This window comes from Lithobates pipiens, unplaced genomic scaffold (assembly GCF_037356315.1).
Source record: "Lithobates pipiens isolate NorthernLeopardFrog02 unplaced genomic scaffold, aLitPip1_a1.2 Scaffold_16, whole genome shotgun sequence".
Taxonomy (NCBI): domain Eukaryota; kingdom Metazoa; phylum Chordata; class Amphibia; order Anura; family Ranidae; genus Lithobates; species Lithobates pipiens.
In genome coordinates this window covers 405,780,253-405,802,362 of record NW_027507748.1, presented here as the reverse complement: position 1 = coordinate 405,802,362, position 22,110 = coordinate 405,780,253, and the positions used below count along the sequence as shown (strand labels likewise).

The window sequence follows — 22,110 nt, the reverse complement described above, 5'->3', positions numbered from 1 at the left end:
TGTAGACTAGGAATTACAACTGAAATAGTTCCTTCTTGTTTAAAGTTAAAGTAAAGAAAACCAGTGACAGCTAGCATTTTTGAAGGATGGTCAGCAATTACTGTATATTTATTTCAGTATAGGCATATCTCTTTAAATCTCTTTATCCTAAAAAACAGAACAAAAAAATCCCCTTTAACGTAGGCTCTTTGAATGTCTTACCTGCTGCAGTGGAATAGTTAGAATATCCTGAAATGCTGCCTACAGAATCATAGGATGCACTGGAATATCTGTCATTTGGGTTAGCTGTATGTGAATTTGTATTTTCTGTCTTGCTATAATATTCAGGATCTGTAATAAACACAAAGAAATGATGTATGCAGACTGGTAATGTTATGCAAACCCCCCCAAAAAACATACATAATAATACTCACATAAGCCCCATGGAGGCACACGTGGAGGCCCCTTGTGTACCACAGCAGTAGTTTTTGGTGGCAAGACTGTAATGGGATTTTCAGAAATAGCTGGTTAAAAAAAAAAAAGGGTGCTTTAGAGAAGTGAACCTGTAGATGATCAAATGCATCCAAATCCTGTGCTATTGTTGCACAGCATTATTTATGATTAACCAACTTCGTGTTAGTTTTTTTTTTTATTCCACTGTTAATTCTTTGTAGATGATCCTGACATATACTGTATGCAAGTCTCAGTTCTACTACTGTCTCTTGTTTTCTACTCTGTTGTCTCTGGTTTCAAGTACCTTCACTAATTTACGTGGAAACTACTATGTTTTAGGGTCAATTAAAACTGATGTTGTAAATCATTCTTTTTACTATGTGTTAAAAAAAATCCTATAGAATTTCTCCTGGTAAAAATTACAAACGTTATTTTGAAATCTTTCCACAGTAACAAACTGCCATTATCAGGGCTAGCCCAAGACATTGTGCTGCCTGGTTCCAAGAATGAAATGCTGACCCCCTCCCAAAAAAATAAAATAAAAAAATCATACCCACCAAAAGGCCCCCACATCCATTTTTTTATATCATGATAGTTATAACTAAAATTACATTTATCAGGAAGTCAGATGCACATGCAACAGCACCTTGTCTATATGCAAAATGATATGACATATCATTATGTTCAATTCCAAACCACAGACTCCCCTTATCACAGACCATCCCATCACAGTCTCTTCTCCATCACAGACTCCACTCATCACAGAGCCCCCATCACAGACCCCTCTCAACACAGATCCCCCATCACAGATCCACCCCCTATCACAGACCATCCCATCACATAACCCCTTCACAGATCTCCCACCCCAGGCCCCCTCATCACAGATCCCACCTCATCACAGATCCCCCCATCACAGACTCCTCTCCATACATACCCCCCATCACAGACTCTTCCCCCTCACAGACCCCCCTCATCACAGACTCCCCTCATCACAGACTCCCCTCATCACAGAGCCCCCTCATCACAGACTCCCCTCATCACAGAGCCCCCTCATCACAGAGCCCCCTCATTACAGAGTCCCCTCATCACAGACTCCCCTCATCACAGAGCCCCCTCATCACAGACCCCCCTCATCACAGACCCCCCTCATCACAGACCCCCCTCATCACAGACTCCCCTCATCACAGAGCCCCCAGATCACAGACCCCCCTCATCATAGACTCCCCTCATCACAGAGCCCCCTCATCACAGAGACCCCTCATCACAGACTCCCCTCATCACAGACCCCCCTCTTCACAGACTCCCCTCATCACAGACCCCCCTCATCACAGACCCCCCTCGTCACAGAGCCCCCTCGTCACAGAGCCCCCTCGTCACAGACTCCCCTCATCACAGACCCCCCTCATCACAGACCCCCCTTATCACAGAGCCCCCTCATCACAGACTCCCCTCATCACAGACTCCCCTCATCACAGACCCCCCCCAATCACAGACTCCCCTCATCACAAAAACCTCCTCATCAGAGATCCCGCCAATGGCAGATCCCCCACATCACAGACTCGACTCATCACAGACCCCCCATCAAATTCCCTCATCACAGACTCCTCTGAATCACAGACCCCCCCATCACAGACTCCTCTCCATCACAGATCTCCCCCTCATCAGAGACTCCTCTCCATCACAGGTGCCCCCCATCACAGGCACCCCTCCTCACAGAGCCCCATGACAGAGCCCCACATCAGAGACTCACCCCATCACAGACGCACCCCATCACAGATCCCCCATTACAGAAGATCCCCCCAATCACAGATTCCCCCATCACAGACTCATCTCCATCACAGATACCCCCATCACAAACTCTCCTCATCACAGATACCTCCTCATTACAGACTTCCCTCATCACAGATCCTCTCCATCAAAGATCACCCATCACAGACTCACCTCATCACAGATCCCCCCTCTCATCAAATTCCCTCATCACAGATCCCCCCATCACAGATCCTGCTTACTGTATCATACTTACTGGCTGAATCACCAGATGAATATAAAAGAAAGATAGACTAAAAATGAAAACTAATACAGCCATCACATCAAAGAATTGGTAAGCTGCAATATCATAAATGTTTGCTTTTGGGTTTAATACCACTTTAACCACTTGCTGACCAGCTACCGCAGTTATACTGTGGCAGGGTGGCTCTATTGCACGAACCGATGTACCGGTAGGACGCTTCAGGTAATAGATACAGTGGGCGTGTGCGCGTGTCACCGGAGGCATGCACACTCGCAGTGCAGCATCTGATGCTCGTGGCCAGTGGCCGTGATGTGTACCATTTGCAATCGCTCCACAGAGAGGCAGAACAAGGATCTGCCAATGTAAACAAAACAGATCCCCTAATGATCAGGAACAGTGATCTCTCTGTGCTCCTAGTCCGTCCCCTCCCCCCACAGTTAGAACTCACTTCCCTAGGACACACTTAACCCCTTGATCACCCCTAGTGTTAACCCGTTCCCTGTCAGTGTCGTTTATACAGTAATCAGTGCATTTTTATAGCACTGATTGCTGTATAAATGTCTCTGGTCCCATAAAAGTGTAAAAAGTGTCCGATCTGTCCGCCGCAATGTTGCAGCCCTTCTAAAAATTGCTGATCACTGCCATTACTAGTAAAAAAAATAATAATAAAAATGCCATAAATTTATTCCCTATTTTGTAGTATAACTTTTGCTTAAACCAATCAATAGACGCTTATTGCTATTTTTTTTTTACCAAAAAATGTGTAGAAGAATACATATTGGCCTAAACTGATGAAGAAATTTTTTTTTTTACTTTGGGGGGATTTAAAAAAAATTTTTTTTTTTACTTTGGGGGGATATTTATTATATAAAAAGGTAAAAATATTGTTTTATTTTCTCAAATTGTCAGTCTTTTTTTGTTTATAGCACAAAAAATTAAAACGTCGTACGACCACGCAATTGTCAGTTAAACTGACGCAGTGCCGTATCGCAAAAAATGGCCTGGTCATTAAGGGGATAAATGCTTCCGGGTGCTGAAGTGGTTAAGTGGTTTGCCCTAAATGCGTACTAATCTACAAGTTACAGAAGATTGCCCAAAGGAAAAATATGATTCATTCTTGGACTGTTACAGTTTCTCTGGCTAAATATTGATTACATTACTGCACACTTGTTTCTTTTTGCATATTGTAATTTACTGAAGGCATTTTACAACGAAAGCTTACAATGCGGAAACTGTTTTTTGCCTTCCTCAAGGCCTGAAACACAGCTGTATGCAATTTACAATAAGGCTGCTCTCACACTGGGGTGGCAGGGCCGTTACCACTGTTTAAGCGCCACTTTTAGGCCGCTAATGGGTCATTTTGAACCCCCAAGAAGAGGTTAAATGCACCCGTGTTGCGGCGCTTCCAGCACGCTTTTCAAGGGCTTCGGAAGCGCTGCCCATTCATTCCAATGGCCAGGGGCAGTAAAGTGATCCTACACCTCCCAAAAGATGCTGCTTGCAGGACTTTTTTTTCCTGTCCTGCAAGTGCACCACCCACCACTCGGGCTTCCACACTGGGGAGGCATGAAAGGCAGTTTTCAGGCATTATTGTTAGCGCTAAAACACCTGAAAACTGTCAGTGTGAAAGGGGTCTAAATGGCTTTATAATATTAGGCTATGTTTGCACTATACAACAATGGTTCTGGATATGCATTTGGATGTTGGGGCATAAAAGAGTGACTTGAAGGTCTCTGTCCATTGTCCTGAAACAAGTAATAATCCTCTTATCTACTATGCCATACACTGATGTGGATAGAGTGCTTTTTGTTTGGTTCCCTCCCTTCTCACAATTACTTGTGGGGTCTACTGATTTATTGTGTTATATAATTTAATGAACTATATCAGGGGTCTTCAAACTACAGCCCGCCTTTATCTGGCTCTTTGGGTACTATTTTTCCCACTGACACCAGAGATGGAGAACAAATTCTCCTACTGACACCTATGACCAACAACCACCAAGCCTAGGGCATTGTTTATTCCCACCAACCAATGCTGGGGCATTTCCTACGCCCATTGGCTACAGTGCAGCCCCCATAAAGTCTGAAGGTCAGTAAATTGGCCCTATGTTTTGAAAGTTTGGAGATCCCTGAACTATTGGATTCTACCACTTTATGAAAAAACATTTGACTGAGGAGTCTAAAGAGGTTTGGAAGCTGAATCACCTACTAAATAGCAACTGATGTCTAGATCCTGGTTTCACAGGTCCTCTCACCTTCTGCATTTATTACAAGGACCCTGTTCACTACAGTAACTGCAACAATATGGATAAGAAAAGTGAAAGCTGAGCTAGGGAGCTGATGGAAAGGTTGTGGCACCTAATTTCTTAAATATAATAAGATAGAGGGTACGGTAAGTAGGATTTGCACTGCCAGCATTTGTTCAAATCTAATATTTCAATTTTACGCTCTTTAAAATCAACACGTTATTACCTATACATACAAAACTACAAGCAGTACACAAAACAAGGTTTTTAATATATTAACAGACATTTCAAAATTATGTTTATATCAAGGGAAATGTACTGGGATGGTTTTGATTGGACTTATTCTGAAAATGCTAGTTTCCTGCCTGTTTTGCATATACAGTTTTATCTAAAATGCATTAAAAACTGCAGTTCCCCTTTTGAATTTATTTCCTGCTGCAGCTGCATCAGAATAGTTAATTTGAAATGCTGACTATAGAATCATGAGAGGCATGGGAGTATCTGTTATTTGGGTTAGGTATACCTTTATTTGTATTTTCTTCCTTGGCATTATGGTTAGGATCTGTAACAAACACAAAGAAAGTATATATTCAGATTGATACTGTTGTACAAACCCCCCAAAAAAAAAATATATTGATACTTACAAAAGCCCCGTGGAGGCAACTGTGGAGACCCTTTTTGTATCATAGCATACATTTTGGGTGGAAAGACTTTAATGGGAATTTCAGAAACAGCTGGTGAAGATAAAAGTGTGTGCTTTAGAGCAATGAACCCGTAGATGATCAAATACAACCAAATCCCACCATGTTTAATGAACTTAATGTAGAACTTTAGTCAGAAAATGAAGTCCTGCTAGATCACTTCAGACTGTCCCCTTTTTCAGGTATAGCTATGTAAAACATTGACAATAAGTGCCTATACTTTTTAAAATTCAGCAATACACTGTCTCACCCTGCTCTGCACATGCTCAGTTGCTCTCTATTTTTAGGCACTGTAGCAAATTTGTAGAGGCTGATCTGCTGGCAGCCTAAAGATTTACTTCTGTTCAGGTACTCTGGGCTTCAGCAAAATGGCAGCCTCCAGCAAGAAGAAACAGGAGGAATGCTAGAGGCAATTTACAGCACACTCTGGGTGTGCATTTGGATTTTGGGGCATATAAATGGGATTTTTGTACTCACCGTGAAATCCTTTCTCTGAAGTTCATTGACGGACACAGCTCCTTTAAATCCTTTCTCTGAAGTTCATTGACGGACACAGCTCCTTTAATTCTTGACCTTAGGGTTTCCACGCCACTTCAGGAGAGGACTAGGCAGAACATATAACACATGTAAAAACAGCAAGACTGCACGGCACCACCCAGGGGGAGGTCCCTCTGGCTATAACCCCTCACCCTGCTTCCTGAAGCTCAGTTTGTCAAAAAGCAGTACAAACATAAATAGGAGGGGTGAGTGCTGTGTCCGTCAAAGAACTTCAGAGAAAAGGATTTTACAGTGAGTACAAAAATCCCATTTTCTCTTTCATTCATTGACGGACACAGCTCCTTTAATTCTTGACCTTAGGGACGTCCCCAAGCAGTGTCAAAAAATGAGGGGTGGAAACAGCAAAACATAACTTCACCCACAACAAAGGGTTCACCTCAACAGAGGAGTCGCCATCTTAAACGGCCACCATCAAAAACGGCGGCCAACTTGTGCATCAAAAGATGTGTTTACAACAAACTAGTAACTTAACTAAAGTGTAATTGCAACCTTACACAGCTGCCTGCAAAACCTTGCGGCCAAAGCAAGCATCCGAAGATGCGCTAACGTCAACTTTGTAGAATTTAGTGAAAGTGTGAACAGAAGACCAAGTCACCGCCTTACACACCTGGGAGACAGACGCTTGATGTCAGAAAGCCCAGGAGGTCCCAACTGCTCTGGTGGAATGAGTAGTGACAGGAAAAAGGGGCACCCGCCCCTTTAAGGCATAGGCCTGAACCATGATCTGTCTTATCCACCGAGAAATGGTGGACGATGAGAACGCCAGATCTTTTTTCGGACCATCCACCGAAGCAAACAGAGTCTGACTTCCGGAAGGGAGCTGTAGCAGACAGATATACCCATAAAGCCTGGACCACGTCCAGGGAATGTAAGGCAACCTCTTTTGGGTGTGTCAGCTTAGGACATAAGGAAGGTAACACAATGTCCTCATTTAGATGGAATGGAAAGGTGAAACCACCTTTGGAAGGAAAGAGGGCTGCGGACATAGCACCGCCTTATGCTTGTGGATGACCAGGTAAGGAGACTTGCATGACAAGGCCACCAACTCAGAAAACCTCCTGGCAGATGTAATAGCCACTAGAAAAACTACTTTCTGAGAGAGTGTTAACAAGGGAATCTTCTCAAGCGGCGGTTTCTGAAGCGCCAATAGCACCAGATTCAGATCTCATGTAAATAGGGGTGGTCGAACCGGAGGGACTATATGCCGAACCCCTTGTACAAGGGTACTCACCAGTGAGTGAGCCGTGAAAAAAAGACAGCCAGGGCTGATATCTGTCCCTTGATGGTGCTTAAAGAGGGATTTCACTGGAAAAAAAATTATTAAAAGTTAGCAGCTATAAATACTACAGCTGCTGACTTTTAATAAATGGACACTCACCTGTCCCAGGGTCCAGCGTTGTCGGCAGCTGAGGCCGATCGATCGCTTGGCTCTCGGCTGCTGCCACGCGCCATTCTAGGTGAGGGAATCAGGAAGTGAAGCGTTGCGGCTTCACTTCCCGGTTCCCTACTGCGCATGCGCAAGTCGCGCAGCGCAATAGGAATGGTCCACGCTGTCTCTGGCAACCGTGTGTGTCTCAGCAGACAGCACGCCTGGACAGGAAGAGGCATAGACTCCCGTGGGAGTTTATGCCCAGAAGTGGGTGCAAATACCTGTCTTAGACAGGTATCTGCACCCCCTCCCCCCTGAAAGGTGCCAATTGTGACACCGGAGGGGGGGAGGGTTCTGCTGAGCGGAAGTTCCACTTTAGGGTGGAACCCCGCTTTAAGGCAAGTTTCTGATCCACTCCTCGCTGCAAAAACAGCAGGATACTGGAAATTAATAAGTGCACAGATGCCACCCCATCTCCTCACACATGGAGATGTAAGCCTTCCATGTACGATGGTAAATCTTCTGAGAAGAAGACTTCCATGCCCTCGGCATAGTACTGACAGACCTTGGTCCTTTAGCACCTGGTTTTCAGCTGCAATGCCGTTAAAACCAGTGACGGTAAAGCAGGACGAAGTATCAGGCCTTGCGCTAGAAGGTCCTCTCGCAGCGGTAGCCGCCAAGGAACATCCACCACCAGTCGTACTAGGTCTGTGTACCAAGGACGCCGAGGCCAATCTGGGGCAGTCAGAATTACTGGAATCCACTCGGCCTCCACTCTGCACAGCAAATGTGGTAGAAGCTTGAGTGGGGGTAAGGTATAAATCAGCCAATAATGCCCCATGGGTGTCTGACCTGTCCGCCCCGGGGGTCTCTTGTCCTGGACACAAACCTCTGCACCTTCCAATTGAGCTGAGAGGCCAAGAGGTCTACATCTGGTGTGCCCCACCTTAGGAAAAGGAGCCTGAATACCTCTAGATGCAACGACCATTCTCCTGGGTCCAGCATCTGACGACCTAGGTAGTCCACCTGCCAGTTTTCTACGCCCAGGATATATATGGCTGACAGGGCCGGTACGTGTCGCTCTGCACACTGGAGGATGTGTAACAGCGCCAGATTTGGAGCTAACACTTTGGCGCCAGGCCAAAAGGGAGGGCCACAAACTGATAGTGCTCTTCCCCTACTGCAAATCGCAGAAACCTCTGATGCCTGAGGCATATGAGTACATGTAAATACGTGTCCTGGATATCTAGGGGCACCAGGAAGTCCTCCTGATGGAGTGCAGTGACCACAGAGCAAACTGATTCCATCCTGAAAAAAGCAAAGAGGAAGAAACTGCGCTACGGAATAAGAATGATATTGGTCGGAAGCAGCAATTCAAATGTACACCAAAAATACACTAAACAAAAAGAGAAAAAAAGAGAACTGCGCTAACCTCAAATGCCCAAAGTGAATGGGGTATGTGTGTGTGCCAAACCCACGATATGAGTCTTAGTGTCTTATTGTCTCCAAGACCACCTCAAAAATATAATGCATACTATTATATGTACAAATAAATGAAATTAAATACAAAAATAGGACACAAATACGTGTCAATAATGTGAATTACCCAAACGCAATACAGATTGTGTAAATCTCTGTGCATATACCCCTAAAATGAAAAAATTATTTGGTTTCCAATTTTTTACATGAAATAAATTGTCAAAAATATGTATTCTGAGACACTCTATATACTGTCCATATAGTTGTAAACCAAAATATTATAAAATGTCCATATGGTAAATAACACCGGTGAAGGAAAACTTCATGTAAAAGCTGGATTAGAAGTGCACAAATTAAAAATCTTCTCCAGAAATATAATGTGCTTTTCCCATCACCGAATGAATGAATTGGCTCCTTACCAGATCCAAGCGACCCCCCGTTACAGAGGGTCACCACAGGCAAAAAGCAAACAAAGGATATCCGGGTAACGGTTCCTCCTCAGATGATCCCGAATCCTTCACGTAATAGGGCTGTGGCTGTTGCTCCAAATGTCACTCCCAACTCAACGTGGTATCACATAGGGAAAAACATAGGCTCCAGATAGTGTAAAACCAATGATTTTAATTTGCAAAAAACGAACGTATACACTTACATAAAAGACTTTAAAAACAGGTTCAAAACAGAGGCGTGCACCGGCCGGACACACGCCAACGCAGAGACCAACCCGTCCTTCCTGGTCTGAAAAGAACGAACACGACTGGGGTGACGTCGACACGTTCGCACCGCCCTACGCGTTTCGTAATAATTTACGTCGTCCAGGGGCCCCTGGACGACGTAAATTATTACGAAACGCGTAGGGCGGTGCGAACGTGTCGACGTCACCCCAGTCGTGTTCGTTCTTTTCAGACCAGGAAGGACGGGTTGGTCTCTGCGTTGGCGTGTGTCCGGCCGGTGCACGCCTCTGTTTTGAACCTGTTTTTAAAATCTTTTATGTAAGTGTATACGTTCGTTTTTTGCAAATTAAAATCATTGGTTTTACACTATCTGGAGCCTATGTTTTTCCCTATGTGATACCACGTTGAGTTGGGAGTGACATTTGGAGCAACAGCCACAGCCCTATTACGTGAAGGATTCGGGATCATCTGAGGAGGAACCGTTACCCGGATATCCTTTGTTTGCTTTTTGCCTGTGGTGACCCTCTGTAACGGGGGGTCGCTTGGATCTGGTAAGGAGCCAATTCATTCATTCGGTGATGGGAAAAGCACATTATATTTCTGGAGAAGATTTTTAATTTGTGCACTTCTAATCCAGCTTTTACATGAAGTTTTTCTTCACCGGTGTTATTTACCATATGGACATTTTATAATATTTTGGTTTACAACTATATGGACAGTATATAGAGTGTCTCAGAATACATATTTTTGACAATTTATTTCATGTAAAAAATTGGAAACCAAATAATTTTTTCATTTTAGGGGTATATGCACAGAGATTTACACAATCTGTATTGCGTTTGGGTAATTCACATTATTGACACGTATTTGTGTCCTATTTTTGTATTTAATTTCATTTATTTGTACATATAATAGTATGCATTATATTTTTGAGGTGGTCTTGGAGACAATAAGACACTAAGACTCATATCGTGGGTTTGGCACACACACATACCCCATTCACTTTGGGCATTTGAGGTTAGCGCAGTTCTCTTTTTTTCTCTGATTTCATCCTGAACCTTTGCACTTTCATAAAGCTGTTGATGGCCTTCACAACCAGGATTGGACATACCCATTGCTTTTTGGGGACTACAAATAGATTGGAGTAAATCCCTGAAACCTTTCCAGTGTTCGTACATGTACTATCACTTCATGCAGTAGCAGGTCCCATACTGCCCCGAACAGGGCTTCCCGACAAGCTGAAAGTAGAGGTAGGTTGGAGGGAAAAAAATCTGTTTGGTGGACAAGAAAGAAACTATCTTGTATCCCAAATAAACAAGTTCGCAAACCCACTGGTCGGACAATAGAGAGGTCAACCGGGCTGCCAACTACCGAAGGTGACCCCCCACCCGAGAGTTGGGCGGGGCAAACCTTCATGCGGTAACATTTTTGTTTGCAGACTTGTTTGGCTTGCGAAGCCAGGGACGCTTTTGTCCTTCAGCAGGCGCCTTGTCGGACTGGGAACACTTACCTGCTGACCCGGGCGGACAAAAAAGCTGTTTCTGAGTGGAAAAAGAGGGCACTTACCCTTCCTGGACTGTGGGAGCAATGTGCTCTTCCCACAGGTAACATTTTTAATAATGTCATCCAGCGATGCTCCAAAAAGCCTCTCACCTTGGAAGGGAAAATCCGCCAGAGTTTTTTTTTAAATGCCTGGTCCACAGACCAGCATTTCAGCCAAATCAGGCACCGTAGCACCACTGCTGATACTGATGCTCTAGAGAGCAGGGTGACCGAATCCAGGGCCGCATCACAGACATACTCAAGGCCATGCACTAACTGGTCTGCCAGCTCTACACAGACTGGGGGAGACTGTTGCTTCTCCAATTCATGGTGTAACAACTTTGCACATTCAGTAAGCATCTGTGACACCAAGGCCGTGGCCAGCACATAACACTGACCCCACTACCGTAAACATGGACTGGGCCACTGCTTAGCCCACCCCCGTCGGCAGGATTCTTGAAGGCAGGAGTCCCTTCTACCAGAATCGTGGTTACTTTATTTAACCTGGATACCGGGGGGGGGGGGGGGTCAACGACCGGAGGAGACGTCCATTTTTTCAGGAGGCTCTCCTCAAAGGGGTAACGTACCAACATTCTTAATGGGACTGAAAAGGCCCGCTGCGGACTTCCCTGTTCCTTGTAGATGAGCATATCAAAATAAGTCCAATATGGAAATACCTTAGGCGAGGGGGCTGGTTTGTGGGACCCAAAAGGGACTGTCACCTCAGCAGAGGTTCCTGCTGCATCCTGTATTTTCAGGGTATCCTGCACCTCAGTGATAAGTGCGCCTACTAGCACTTTTTCCTGCACTAACCCGGACACAGAGTCACTCACTGTCCGAACGGTCCTGGTCCAAATCCTCTGACACGTCAGAACAGGGGCCACCAGTCACAGCCGGACCCGAGTATGAATCAGAGCTCTCCCCAGAAGATGGGGGGGCAGGGGGCATTTTTTACTCCCCTTGCACCCGCACGCCGCTTCCACCCTGGCAACAAAGGTCTCCAGGTCCGCCGACAAAGCGTCCATAGACACCATATTTTTTGCAGGTGAGCCAGTTGCAATAGCAGGGATGTCTGGGGAAGAAGCGCCAGCATCTGACGCCATGCTGACCCTCACTCGCCTGCCAAAAATTAGGGACTTAAGGAAAGGTACACAAATCCCACCCCCCTAGCTGCTCACAGACTGAGGTGGCCCCTCCACAGGACTCACCACCCTGACCAAGTGTTGCACTGACCGCGCTGCCCTGTTTACGTCACAAAGTGCTCATAATGAAAACCGCGCTGTTCTGAGGTACACAGACCCAGCACTAGAGGTAAAAACGTGCTGAGGCTACAAGGAAATTGCTGCCAGCCATCCTTAGTACAAAAATCACCAAGAAAATGGCAGCCAAACCTTCTAGAAAATGGCCAACAGCCATACACTGCATAAGACTACAGGAAAATGGCCGCGCCTCAGCAAAATGGTGGCGGCCTCTCCTGAAGTAAATTTTCTCAGGCACCTCACAGTGCAGTAAAAACAAAAACGGACCCTAACAGCCAGCGCAGCCCTGCCAAAGCTTGGAGCCCCCCCACCGGACGACCCCCGGCCTGGGTACATACACCGCACCTCACTGCCCAGTCACACATCGGCCCCAGCAGGGGGAGGAGGGAATGAGGGATAGGGAGAGAGGAAAGGGAGCGTGAGAGACCCCCTAGTCGACCTCTCAGGGAATGCCCAGCTGCTCTATCCTGCCAAGCAGTATGGGATGGCTGCTGGCCACGGCACACTGTGACACGGACAGCAGTAGCCCGGTCATATGTGTGCCCCAGAGCATATAGATCACCAGCCACCCCTGGAGCAGAAGGGGCATGGCGTGGCTGACCCAGTGTGTAGCTAGGGTTTGCTTAGACTTGATGGCCAGGCTGGGGAGACTACAAGGATCAAGAATATTCAGCCTGTCACCCAGCCGGTTGTTGATAGTAGATCATAGGATCAAAAATTATAGAAAAAAATGAAAAAAATCCCAAGACCAATGGTCCCCTCAGGTAGCCAGGCCCTTCTCCTACACTAGGCAGAAAAAAACTGAGCTGCAGTAAGATGGGTCTCCTGGGCGGTGCTGTGCAGTCTTGCTGTATTTACATGTGTTGCATGTTCTGCCTAGTCCTCTCCTGAAGTGGCGTGATAGCCCTTAGGTCAAGAATTAAAGGAGCTGTGTCCGTCAATGAATGAAAGAGAAAGATTGATTTGCAGGTCTCTGCCCATTGTCCTAAAACAAGTAATAATCCTCTTAGCACCCCAGATCCTCCTCTTCTCAGGTCCCTCTTTGGCTCTGCTGGCCCCTCCCTCCTTTTGAGTGCCCCCACAGCAAGTAGCTTGCTATAGGGCACCCGAGCCGAGCTACAACTCCCTGTATGCATTCAGACATGAAGCTGCGGCCCGGCCCTGCCCCCTTTCTCTCCTCATTGTCTGACTGATTGACAGCAGCGTGAGCCAATGGTGCCATACTGCTGTCTCAGACAATGGGGAGGGGGAGTCCCGGGCAGCCGAGACACTCCGGCAACGTCGCTGGATCTAGAGGGACCTCAGGTAGGTATTAACGGGGTGAGGGAGGCTGCTACACACAGAAGGTTTTTTATCTTAATACATAGAATGCATTAAGATAAAAAACCTTCTCCCGTTACAGTCACTTTAATTTGTGAAATTCTGCCTATAGAATAATAAGATACATAGGAATATCTGTCATTTGGGTTAGGTATACCTGAATTTGTATTTTCTGCATTGGCATTATGCTTAGGATCTGTAACAAACAAACATAAACAAATTATATATTCAGACTGATACTGTTGTACAAACCCCAAATAAAACAAATATATTAATACTTACAAAAGCCCCGTGGAGGCAACTGTGGAGATCCCTTTTGTATCATAGCATACATTTTGGGTGGTAAGACTGTAATGTCAATTAGAGAAACAGCTGGTGAAGATAAAAGTGTGTGCTTTAGAGCATATATGATCAAATACAACTAAATCCCACCCTGTTTAATGAACTAAAAGTGGAACTTTAATGTGAAGAAAAAAAGTCCTGCTAGATGACTTCAGGCTGGCCGCTTTTGCAGGCATAGCTATGTAAAATAATAAAAATAAGTGTCCATACTGTTTACAATTCAGCAATACACCATCTCACCCTGCTCTGCACATGCTCAGTTGCTCTCTATTTCTAGGCACTGTGCTGAATATGTAGAAGCCAATCTGCTAACAGCCTCAAGATTTACAGCTGTTCAGGTGCTCTTCAGCAAAATGGCAGCCTCCAGCAAGAAGAAATAGGAGGCAATTTACAGCACACGCTCATTTTGGTAGCATAATTATTATGTGAATGTTCCTTGCTAAAGAAAGTTATTTTTATCAAGTTGTTATGGGTAAAGTTCCACTTAAATCCTTGTCCCAAAGACCTAAACACCTAGACGTCTCTATTACCTCAAGGTAAAAGGGACCTTCTAAATGGCTTTATAATACTAGGCTAGGGATGGTCCCGATGTTTGAGTCGAATGTAAGTTCGACTCGAACATCGGGTGTTCCTTCGACTGTTTTTTACATGACTGAAGTGACTCAAACTATCTTCCCTATCCCTGAAGAAGGAGATAAAACAGACTCTGAAATGCATCGGGTGAAGGATATCTCTTCTGTAATGTCAATTATGTTACAGCTGGTGTATTTTTAATTGATTTTTGTTATGTATATTCCATGTTACTATTTTTAATCATGTGCTATGAATAAATTAATGTTCTACTCTACTATTGTTATATGAGTTCAAGTGCTTTCAAAGTCCAATCCCAAGGGGAATTTTTTATTTTTTTTATATACTAGGCTATGTTTGCACTATATAACAATGATTCTGGATGTGTATTTGGATGTTGGGGCATAAAAGTGTGATTTGCAGGTCTCTGTCCATTGTCCTAAAACAAGTAATAATCCTCTTATCTACTAAGCTATACACTGATGTGGATAGAGTACTTTTTGTTTGCTTCCGTCCCTTCTCACGATAACCTGTTGGGTTATATTGATTTATTGTGATAAATAATTTAATGAACTAGAGGCCTAGAGGCAATTCAGTTCGCATTGTGCGCTATACAAGTATTTCATTCATTCATTCATTCAACTATATCAGGGGTCTCCAAATCTGGCCCTGGGGGTACTATTTCTCCCACTGACACCAACAATGTGGTACTACTCCTCCCACTGACACCAGAGATGGAGAACAAATTCTTCACCAATGAAGTAATTTATTTGATTACTCCCACTGACCCTTAAGCCTATGGTATTGTTTACTCCCACTGACTGATGCCGGGGAATTTCCTACTCCCACTGGCTACAGTCCGGCCCCCATAAAGTCTGAAGGTCAGTAAATTGGCCCTTTGTTTTGACAGTTTGGCGATCCCTGAACTATAGCATTCTACCACTTTGTGAAGAGAAATTTGACTGAGGAGTCGAAAGTACCTGATGTCTAGATCCTGGTAGCCTGTTTCCCAGGGCCTCCCACCTTCTGCATTTATTATGAGGTCCTATTTCTAATTAAAGTTGTTGTATAGTCATTTTTGGGACTTTTACCTACACGAAGCCTATAATAAGGCTTACCTGTAGGTAAAAAAAAATCTCCTAAACCTGTACGGTTTAGGAGATATTCCCCTCGCAATGCACCGCTGACTGAAGCGGCGCATGCGCACAGGGGATTCTCAGCTGAAAGTCCGGCAGGCGCCGGACCCTGCCGGGAAGAAATCTCCCGTGTGCATGCGCGGGAGTGACGATATCGCGGCTCTGGCAACTCACAGTGCCGGAGCCGCGATACCTGGAAGAAACGCAGAGGGAACATGTCAGCTCCCTCGGCGTGGATCGAGACAGATGTCTGGGCCTCGTTCTAAGGTAAGTATTTCATAATGAGCTAGTATGCGGCGCATACTAGCTCATTATGCCTTTTCCTTTGCAGGTGAGTAAAAAAAAAAAACACATCAGCAGGTTTACAACTGCTTTAATAAATTCAACAGCGAGAGCAACAATATGGATAAGAAAAGTGTAAGCTGAGCTAGGGAGCTGATGGAAATATTGTGGCACATAATTTCTCAGATGATATATAAGATAGAGGGTAAGTAGGATTCAGGCTGCCAGCATTTGTTCAAATCTAATATTTCAATTTTATGCTCTTTAAAATCAACCCATTATTACCTATAAATACATAACTACAAGCAGTACACAAAACAAGGTTTTTAATATATTAATAGACATTTAAAATTATGTTTATATCAAGGGAAATGTACTGGGATGGTTTTGTAGACCTCTTCTGAAAATGTTTGTTTCCTGCCTGTTATGGATACCCTGTTTTATCTAAAATGCATTATAAACTACAGCTCCCCTTTTGAATTTTTTACCTGCTGCAGCTGCATCAGAATAAAGTGCTACTAAAGTCTTATTTTTTTTAAATAACAAACATGTTATACTTACCTGCTCTGTTGTAGTGGATTTGCACAGAGCAGCCCAGATCCTCCTCTTCTTGGGTCCCTCTTCGGTGCTCCTGGTCCCTCCCTCTTGTTGGGTGCCACCACAGCAAGTAGCTTGCTATGGGGACAACTGAGCCGAGCCACAACTCCCTGTGTCCATTCAGACATGGAGCCGCTGCCTCGGCCCCGTCCCCTTTCTCTCCACATTGGCTGAATCACTTTGATAGCAGGAGCCAATGGGGCCATGCTGCTGTCTCATTCAATGGGGATAGGAAGTCCCGGGCAGCCGAGACACTCCTGCAACATCGCTGGATCTAGAGGGACCTCCGGAAGTTATTAGGGGGGTGAGGGGGGCTGCTGCACACAGAAGGTTTTTTTATCTTACTGCATAGAATGCATTAGGACAAAAAACCTTCTCCCTTTACAATCACTTTAATTTGTGAAATGCTGCCTACAGAATCATAAGATGCATAGGAATATCTGTTTTTTGGGTTAGGTATACCTGAATTTGTATTTTCTTCCTTGCCATTATGCTTAAGATCTGTCACAAACACAAACAAAGTATATATTCAGACTGATACTGCCCAGGGGGAGTCCTGGGCAGCCGAGACACTCCTGCAACATCGCTGGATCTAGAGGCACCTCCGGTAGTTATTGGGGGGGGGGGGTGAGGGGGGCTGCTGCAGACAAAAGGTTTTTTATCTTACTGCATGGAATGAGCTATGAGAAAGCACTCTTGGTAGTGTGAAACGCGTTAGTAATTGTGCTTTGCTGTGACCCACTTTTGTGTGATTCTGCTTCACGAACAAAAGGCATTTGAATTTATCTTGGAGTGCGGCCGTCCAGAGTTCTTCAATTATTTGCAACAAGTATATGCCGTGCCTGCACCTGGGTTTCTCCATTCCTGGAGGGGCTGTTTTCTTGGATTTGTGGACTTACCTGGAGCGGTGGTTCTCTCACATTTGCATAGAATGCATTAGGACAAAAAACCTTCTCCCTTTACAATCACTTTAATTTGTGAAATGCTGCATACAGAATCATAAGATGCATAAGAATATCTGTTATTTGGGTTAGGTATACCTGAATTTGTATTTTCTTCCTTCGCATTATGCTTAAGATCTGTAACAAACACAAAGTATATATTCAGACTGATACAGTTGTACAAACCCAAAATAAAAGAAATATATTAATACTTACATAAGCCCCGTGGAGGCAACTGTGGAGACCCCTTTTGTATCATAGCATACATTTTGGGTGGCACGACTGTAATGGGAATTTCCGAAACAGCTGGTGAAGATAAAAGTGTGTGCTTTAGAGCATATATGATCAAATACAACCAAATCTCACCCTGTTTAATGAACTTCAAGTGTAACTTTAGTCAGAAAAGTCCTGCTAGATCATTTCAGGCTGGCCTTTTGCAGGTACAGCTATGTAAAATATTAAAATAAGTGTCCATACTGTTTACAACTCAGCGATGCACCATCTCACCCTGCTCTGCACATGCTCAGTTGCTCTCTATTTTTAGGCACTGTGCTGAATATGTAGAAACCAATCTGCAGCCTCAAGATGTACTGCTGTTTAGGTGCTCTGGGCTTCAGCAAAATGGCAGCCTCCAGCAAGAAGAAACAGGAGCAATGCTGGAGGCAATTTACAGCACAAACTAATTTTGGTAGCATAATTATTAATGTGAATGTTCCTTGCTAAAGAAAATTATTTTTATCAAGTGGTTACAGGTAAAGTTCCACTTCAATCCTTGTCCCAAAGACCTAAACACCTAGACGTCTCTATTACCTCAAGGTAAAAGGGACCTTCTAAATGGCTTTATAATACTAGGATAGGGATGGTCCCGATGTTTGAGTCGAATGTAAGTTTGACTCGAACATCGGGTGTTCCTTTGACTGTTTATACATGACTGAAGTGACTCAAACTGATATCTTCCCTACCCCTGAAGAAGGAGATAAAACAGACTCTGAAATGCATCGGGTGAAGGATATCTCTTCTGTGTTGTCAAGAATGTTGCAGCTGGTGTATTTTTAGTTTCTTTTTGTTATGTATATTCCATGTTACTATTTTTAATCATGTTCTATGAATAAATTAATGTTCTACTCTACTATTGTTATATGAGTTCAAGTGCTTTCAAAGTCCAATCCCAAGGGGAATATATATTTTTTTTTTTTATACTAGGCACACCTGTTGGGTTATATTGATTTATTGTGATAAATAATTTAATGAACTATATCAGGGGTCTCCAAATCTGGTCCTGGGGGTACTATTTCTCCCACTGACACCAACAATGTCGTACTATTCCTCCCACTGACACCAGAGATGGAGAAGAAATTCTCCACCAATGAAGTAATTTGTTTTATTACTCCCACTGACCCTTAAGCATATGGTATTGTTTACTCCCACTGACTGATGCCGGGGTATTTCCTACTCCCACTGGCTACAGTCCGGCCCCCATAAAGTCTGAAGGTCAGTAAATTGGCCCTTTGTTTTGACAGTTTGGCGATCCCTGAACTATAGCATTCTACCACTTTGTGAAGAGAAATTTGACTGAGGAGTCAAAAGTACCTGATGTCTAGATCCTGGTAGCCTGTTTCCCAGGGCCTCCCACCTTCTGCATTTATTACAAGGTCCCAGGGGTAGACTGACCATTGGGGCACTTGGGCACTGCCCGAGGGCCCCCACCACTAGGGGGCCCCATCAGGGTTGCCAGCCTCAATAAAACCAGGGACAGTATGTAAAAATCTGTGTTTTTTTAAAAAATCCCAAGATTATAGCTGCCCCGCCTCTCCAGTGCCTTTTCAGTGTGTGTATGTGTATTCTGTGTCTATACTGTGTGTCTGTGTGTGTATACTGTGTGGCCCCATAATCTCCTATTGCCCAGGGGCCCCATAATCTTCTATTGCCCGGGGGCCTCATAATCTCCTATTTCCCGGGGGCCCCATGAGTGGTCAGTCTGCCCCTGCTAGGTCCTATTTCTAATTAATAAATTGTACAGCGAGAGCAACAATATGGATAAGAAAAGTGTTAGCTGAGCTAGGGAGCTGATGGAAATATTGTGGCACATAATTTCTCCGACGATATAATAAGAAAGAGGGTAAGTGGATTCCCACTGCCAGCATTTGTTCAAATCTAATATTTCAATTTCATGCTCTTTAAAATCGACCCATTATTACCTATAAATACATAACTACAAGCAGTAAACAAAACAAGGTTTTTAATATATGAATAGACATTTAAAATGATGTTTATATCAAAGGAAATGTACTGGGATGCTTTTGTAGACCCAGTTTTATCTAAAATGGATTATAAACTACAGTTCCCCTTTTGAATTTTTTACCTGCTGCAGCTGCATCAGAATAAAGTGATACTAAAGTCTTGTTTTTTTAGTTAAAAATAACAAAAATGTTATACTTACCTGCTCTGTTGTAGTGGATTTGCACAGAGCAGCCCAGATCCTCCTCTTCTCGGGTCCCTCTTCGGTGCTCCTGGCCCCTCCCTCCTGTTGGATGCCACCACAGCACGTAGCTTGCTATGGGGACAACTGAGCCGAGCCATAACTCCCCGTGTCCATTCAGACATGGAGCCGCTGCCCGGCCCCGCCCCCCTTTCTCTCCACATTGGCTGAATCACTTTAACAGCAGGAGCCAATGGCGCCATGCTGCTGTGTCAGTCAATGGGGAGGGGGAGTTTTGGGCAGCCAAGACACTCCGGCAACATCGCTGGTTCTAGAGGGACCTCAGGTAGGTATTAGGGGGGCTGCTGCACACAGAAGTTTTTTTTTATCTTACTGCATATAATGCATTAGGACAAAAAACCTTCTTCCTTTACAATCACTTTAATTTGCGAAATGCTGCCTATAGAATCATAAGATGCATAAGAATATCTGTCAATTAGGTTAGGTATACCTGAATTTGTATTTTCTTCCTTGGCATTATGCTTAGGATCTGTAACAAACACAAACAGAGTATATATTCAGACTGATACTGTTGTACAAACCCCAAATAAAACAAATATATTAATACTTACAAAAGCCCCGTGGAGGCAACTGTGGAGACCCCTTTTGTATCATAGCATACATTTTGGGTGGCACGACTGTAATGGGAATTTCCGAAACAGCTGGTGAAGATAAAAGTGTGTGCTTTAGAGCATATATGATCAAATACAACCAAATCCCACCCTGTTTAATGAACTAAAAGTGGAACTTTAGTCAGAAAACTAAGTCCTGCTAGATCACTTTAGGCTGGCCTTTTGCAGGTATAGCTATGTAAAATATTAAAATGAAGTGTCTAAACTGTTTGCAACTCAGCGATACACTGTCTCACCCTGCTCTGCACATGCTCAGTTGCTCTCTATTTTTAGGCACTGTGCTGAATATGTAGAAGCCAATCTGCTAACAGCCTCAAGATGTACTGCTGTTCAGGTGCTCTGGGCTTCAGCAAAATGGCAGCCTCCAGCAAGAAGAATCAGGAGCAATGCTGGAGGCAATTTACAGCACACACTAATTTTGGTAGCATAATTATTAATGTGAATGTTCCTTGCTAAAGAAAATTTGTTTTATCAAGATGTTATGGGTAAAGTTCCACTTCAATCCTTGTCCCAAAGACCTAAACACCTAGACGTGTTTGAGTCGAATGTAAGTTCGTCTCGAACATCGGGTGTTCCTTTGTTCGTAGAACAAACGAACATATGGGACGCTCGCGGGAAGTTCACCTGCCGCAATGCGCCCCATAATGCACTGCATTGACAGCTGCCGATTGGCCAAAGCATGCACCTGACCTGTATGCTTTGGCCAAGCACAGCACGATTGCTGTGAGAGCCATGATTGGCCAAAGGCAGGGTTCCTTTGGCCAATCTTGTCTCAGGGGCTAAGACAACGCCCCACACTATATACAGTGGATATAAATGTCTACACACCCCTGTTAAAATGTCATGTAAAAAAATGAGACAAAGATGAATCATTTCAGAACTTTTTCTTCCTTTAATGTGACCCATAAGCTGTACAACTCAATTGAAAAACAAACTAAAATCTTTTTGTGGGGGGGGGGGTAAAAATAAAAAAATAAAATAATGTCGTTGCATAAGTGTGCACACCGTCTTGTAATTGGGGATGTAGCTGTGTTCGGAATTAAGCGATCACATTCAAACTCATGTTAAAGGACTAGAGCCCTGCTTAAAGCGGAGGTCCACCCTAAAGTGGACCTTCCGCTCATTGGAATCCTCCCCCCCTCCGGCGCCACAATTGGCACCTTTCAGTGGGGAGGGGGGTGCAGATACCTGTACAGTACAGGTATCTGCATCCACTTCCAGCGTAGATTCTGCAGAAGGCACGCCCCTTTCCGCAGAATCTACGCCCCTTTCCGAAAGTCCCCCGCTGCCTGCTGGGAAACACACGGATCCCAGAGACAGCGGGGACTATCCTTATTGCGCAGCGCGACTCGCGCATGCGCAGTAGGGAACCGGGAAATGAAGCCGAAAGGCTCCACTTTCTGATTCCCATACCCAAGATGGCGGCGGCAGCACCCGAGAGACGATCGAGAGATCGGCCTCGGGTGCCGACATCGCGGGCGCGCTGGGTGGGTAAGTGTCACTATTTTAAAAGTCAGCAGCTGCAGTATTTGTAGCTGCTG

The 22,110-nt window shown here is 44.5% G+C and overlaps 1 protein-coding gene across 4 annotated transcripts in view; it reads right to left on the bottom strand.

Moving 5' to 3' along the window:
- LOC143983109 (uncharacterized) overlaps nucleotides 1-22,110 on the bottom strand; it is a 175,875-nt gene that overhangs the window by 10,481 nt on the left and 143,284 nt on the right. For 2 of the 4 annotated variants that reach the window (XM_077482399.1, XM_077482397.1), the window contains 10 exons: nucleotides 20,510-20,599; nucleotides 20,389-20,427; nucleotides 17,675-17,764; nucleotides 17,558-17,596; nucleotides 13,873-13,962; nucleotides 13,748-13,786; nucleotides 5,333-5,422; nucleotides 5,212-5,250; nucleotides 414-503; nucleotides 202-330 (listed from right to left, as the gene is read on the bottom strand). In XM_077482399.1, coding sequence (XP_077338525.1) covers nucleotides 202-330; nucleotides 414-503; nucleotides 5,212-5,250; nucleotides 5,333-5,422; nucleotides 13,748-13,786; nucleotides 13,873-13,962; nucleotides 17,558-17,596; nucleotides 17,675-17,764; nucleotides 20,389-20,427; nucleotides 20,510-20,599 — 735 coding nt within the window. The remainder of the gene's footprint in view (nucleotides 1-201; nucleotides 331-413; nucleotides 504-5,211; nucleotides 5,251-5,332; nucleotides 5,423-13,747; nucleotides 13,787-13,872; nucleotides 13,963-17,557; nucleotides 17,597-17,674; nucleotides 17,765-20,388; nucleotides 20,428-20,509; nucleotides 20,600-22,110) is intronic. The other 2 variants (XM_077482400.1, XM_077482401.1) reach the window with 2 other exon arrangements.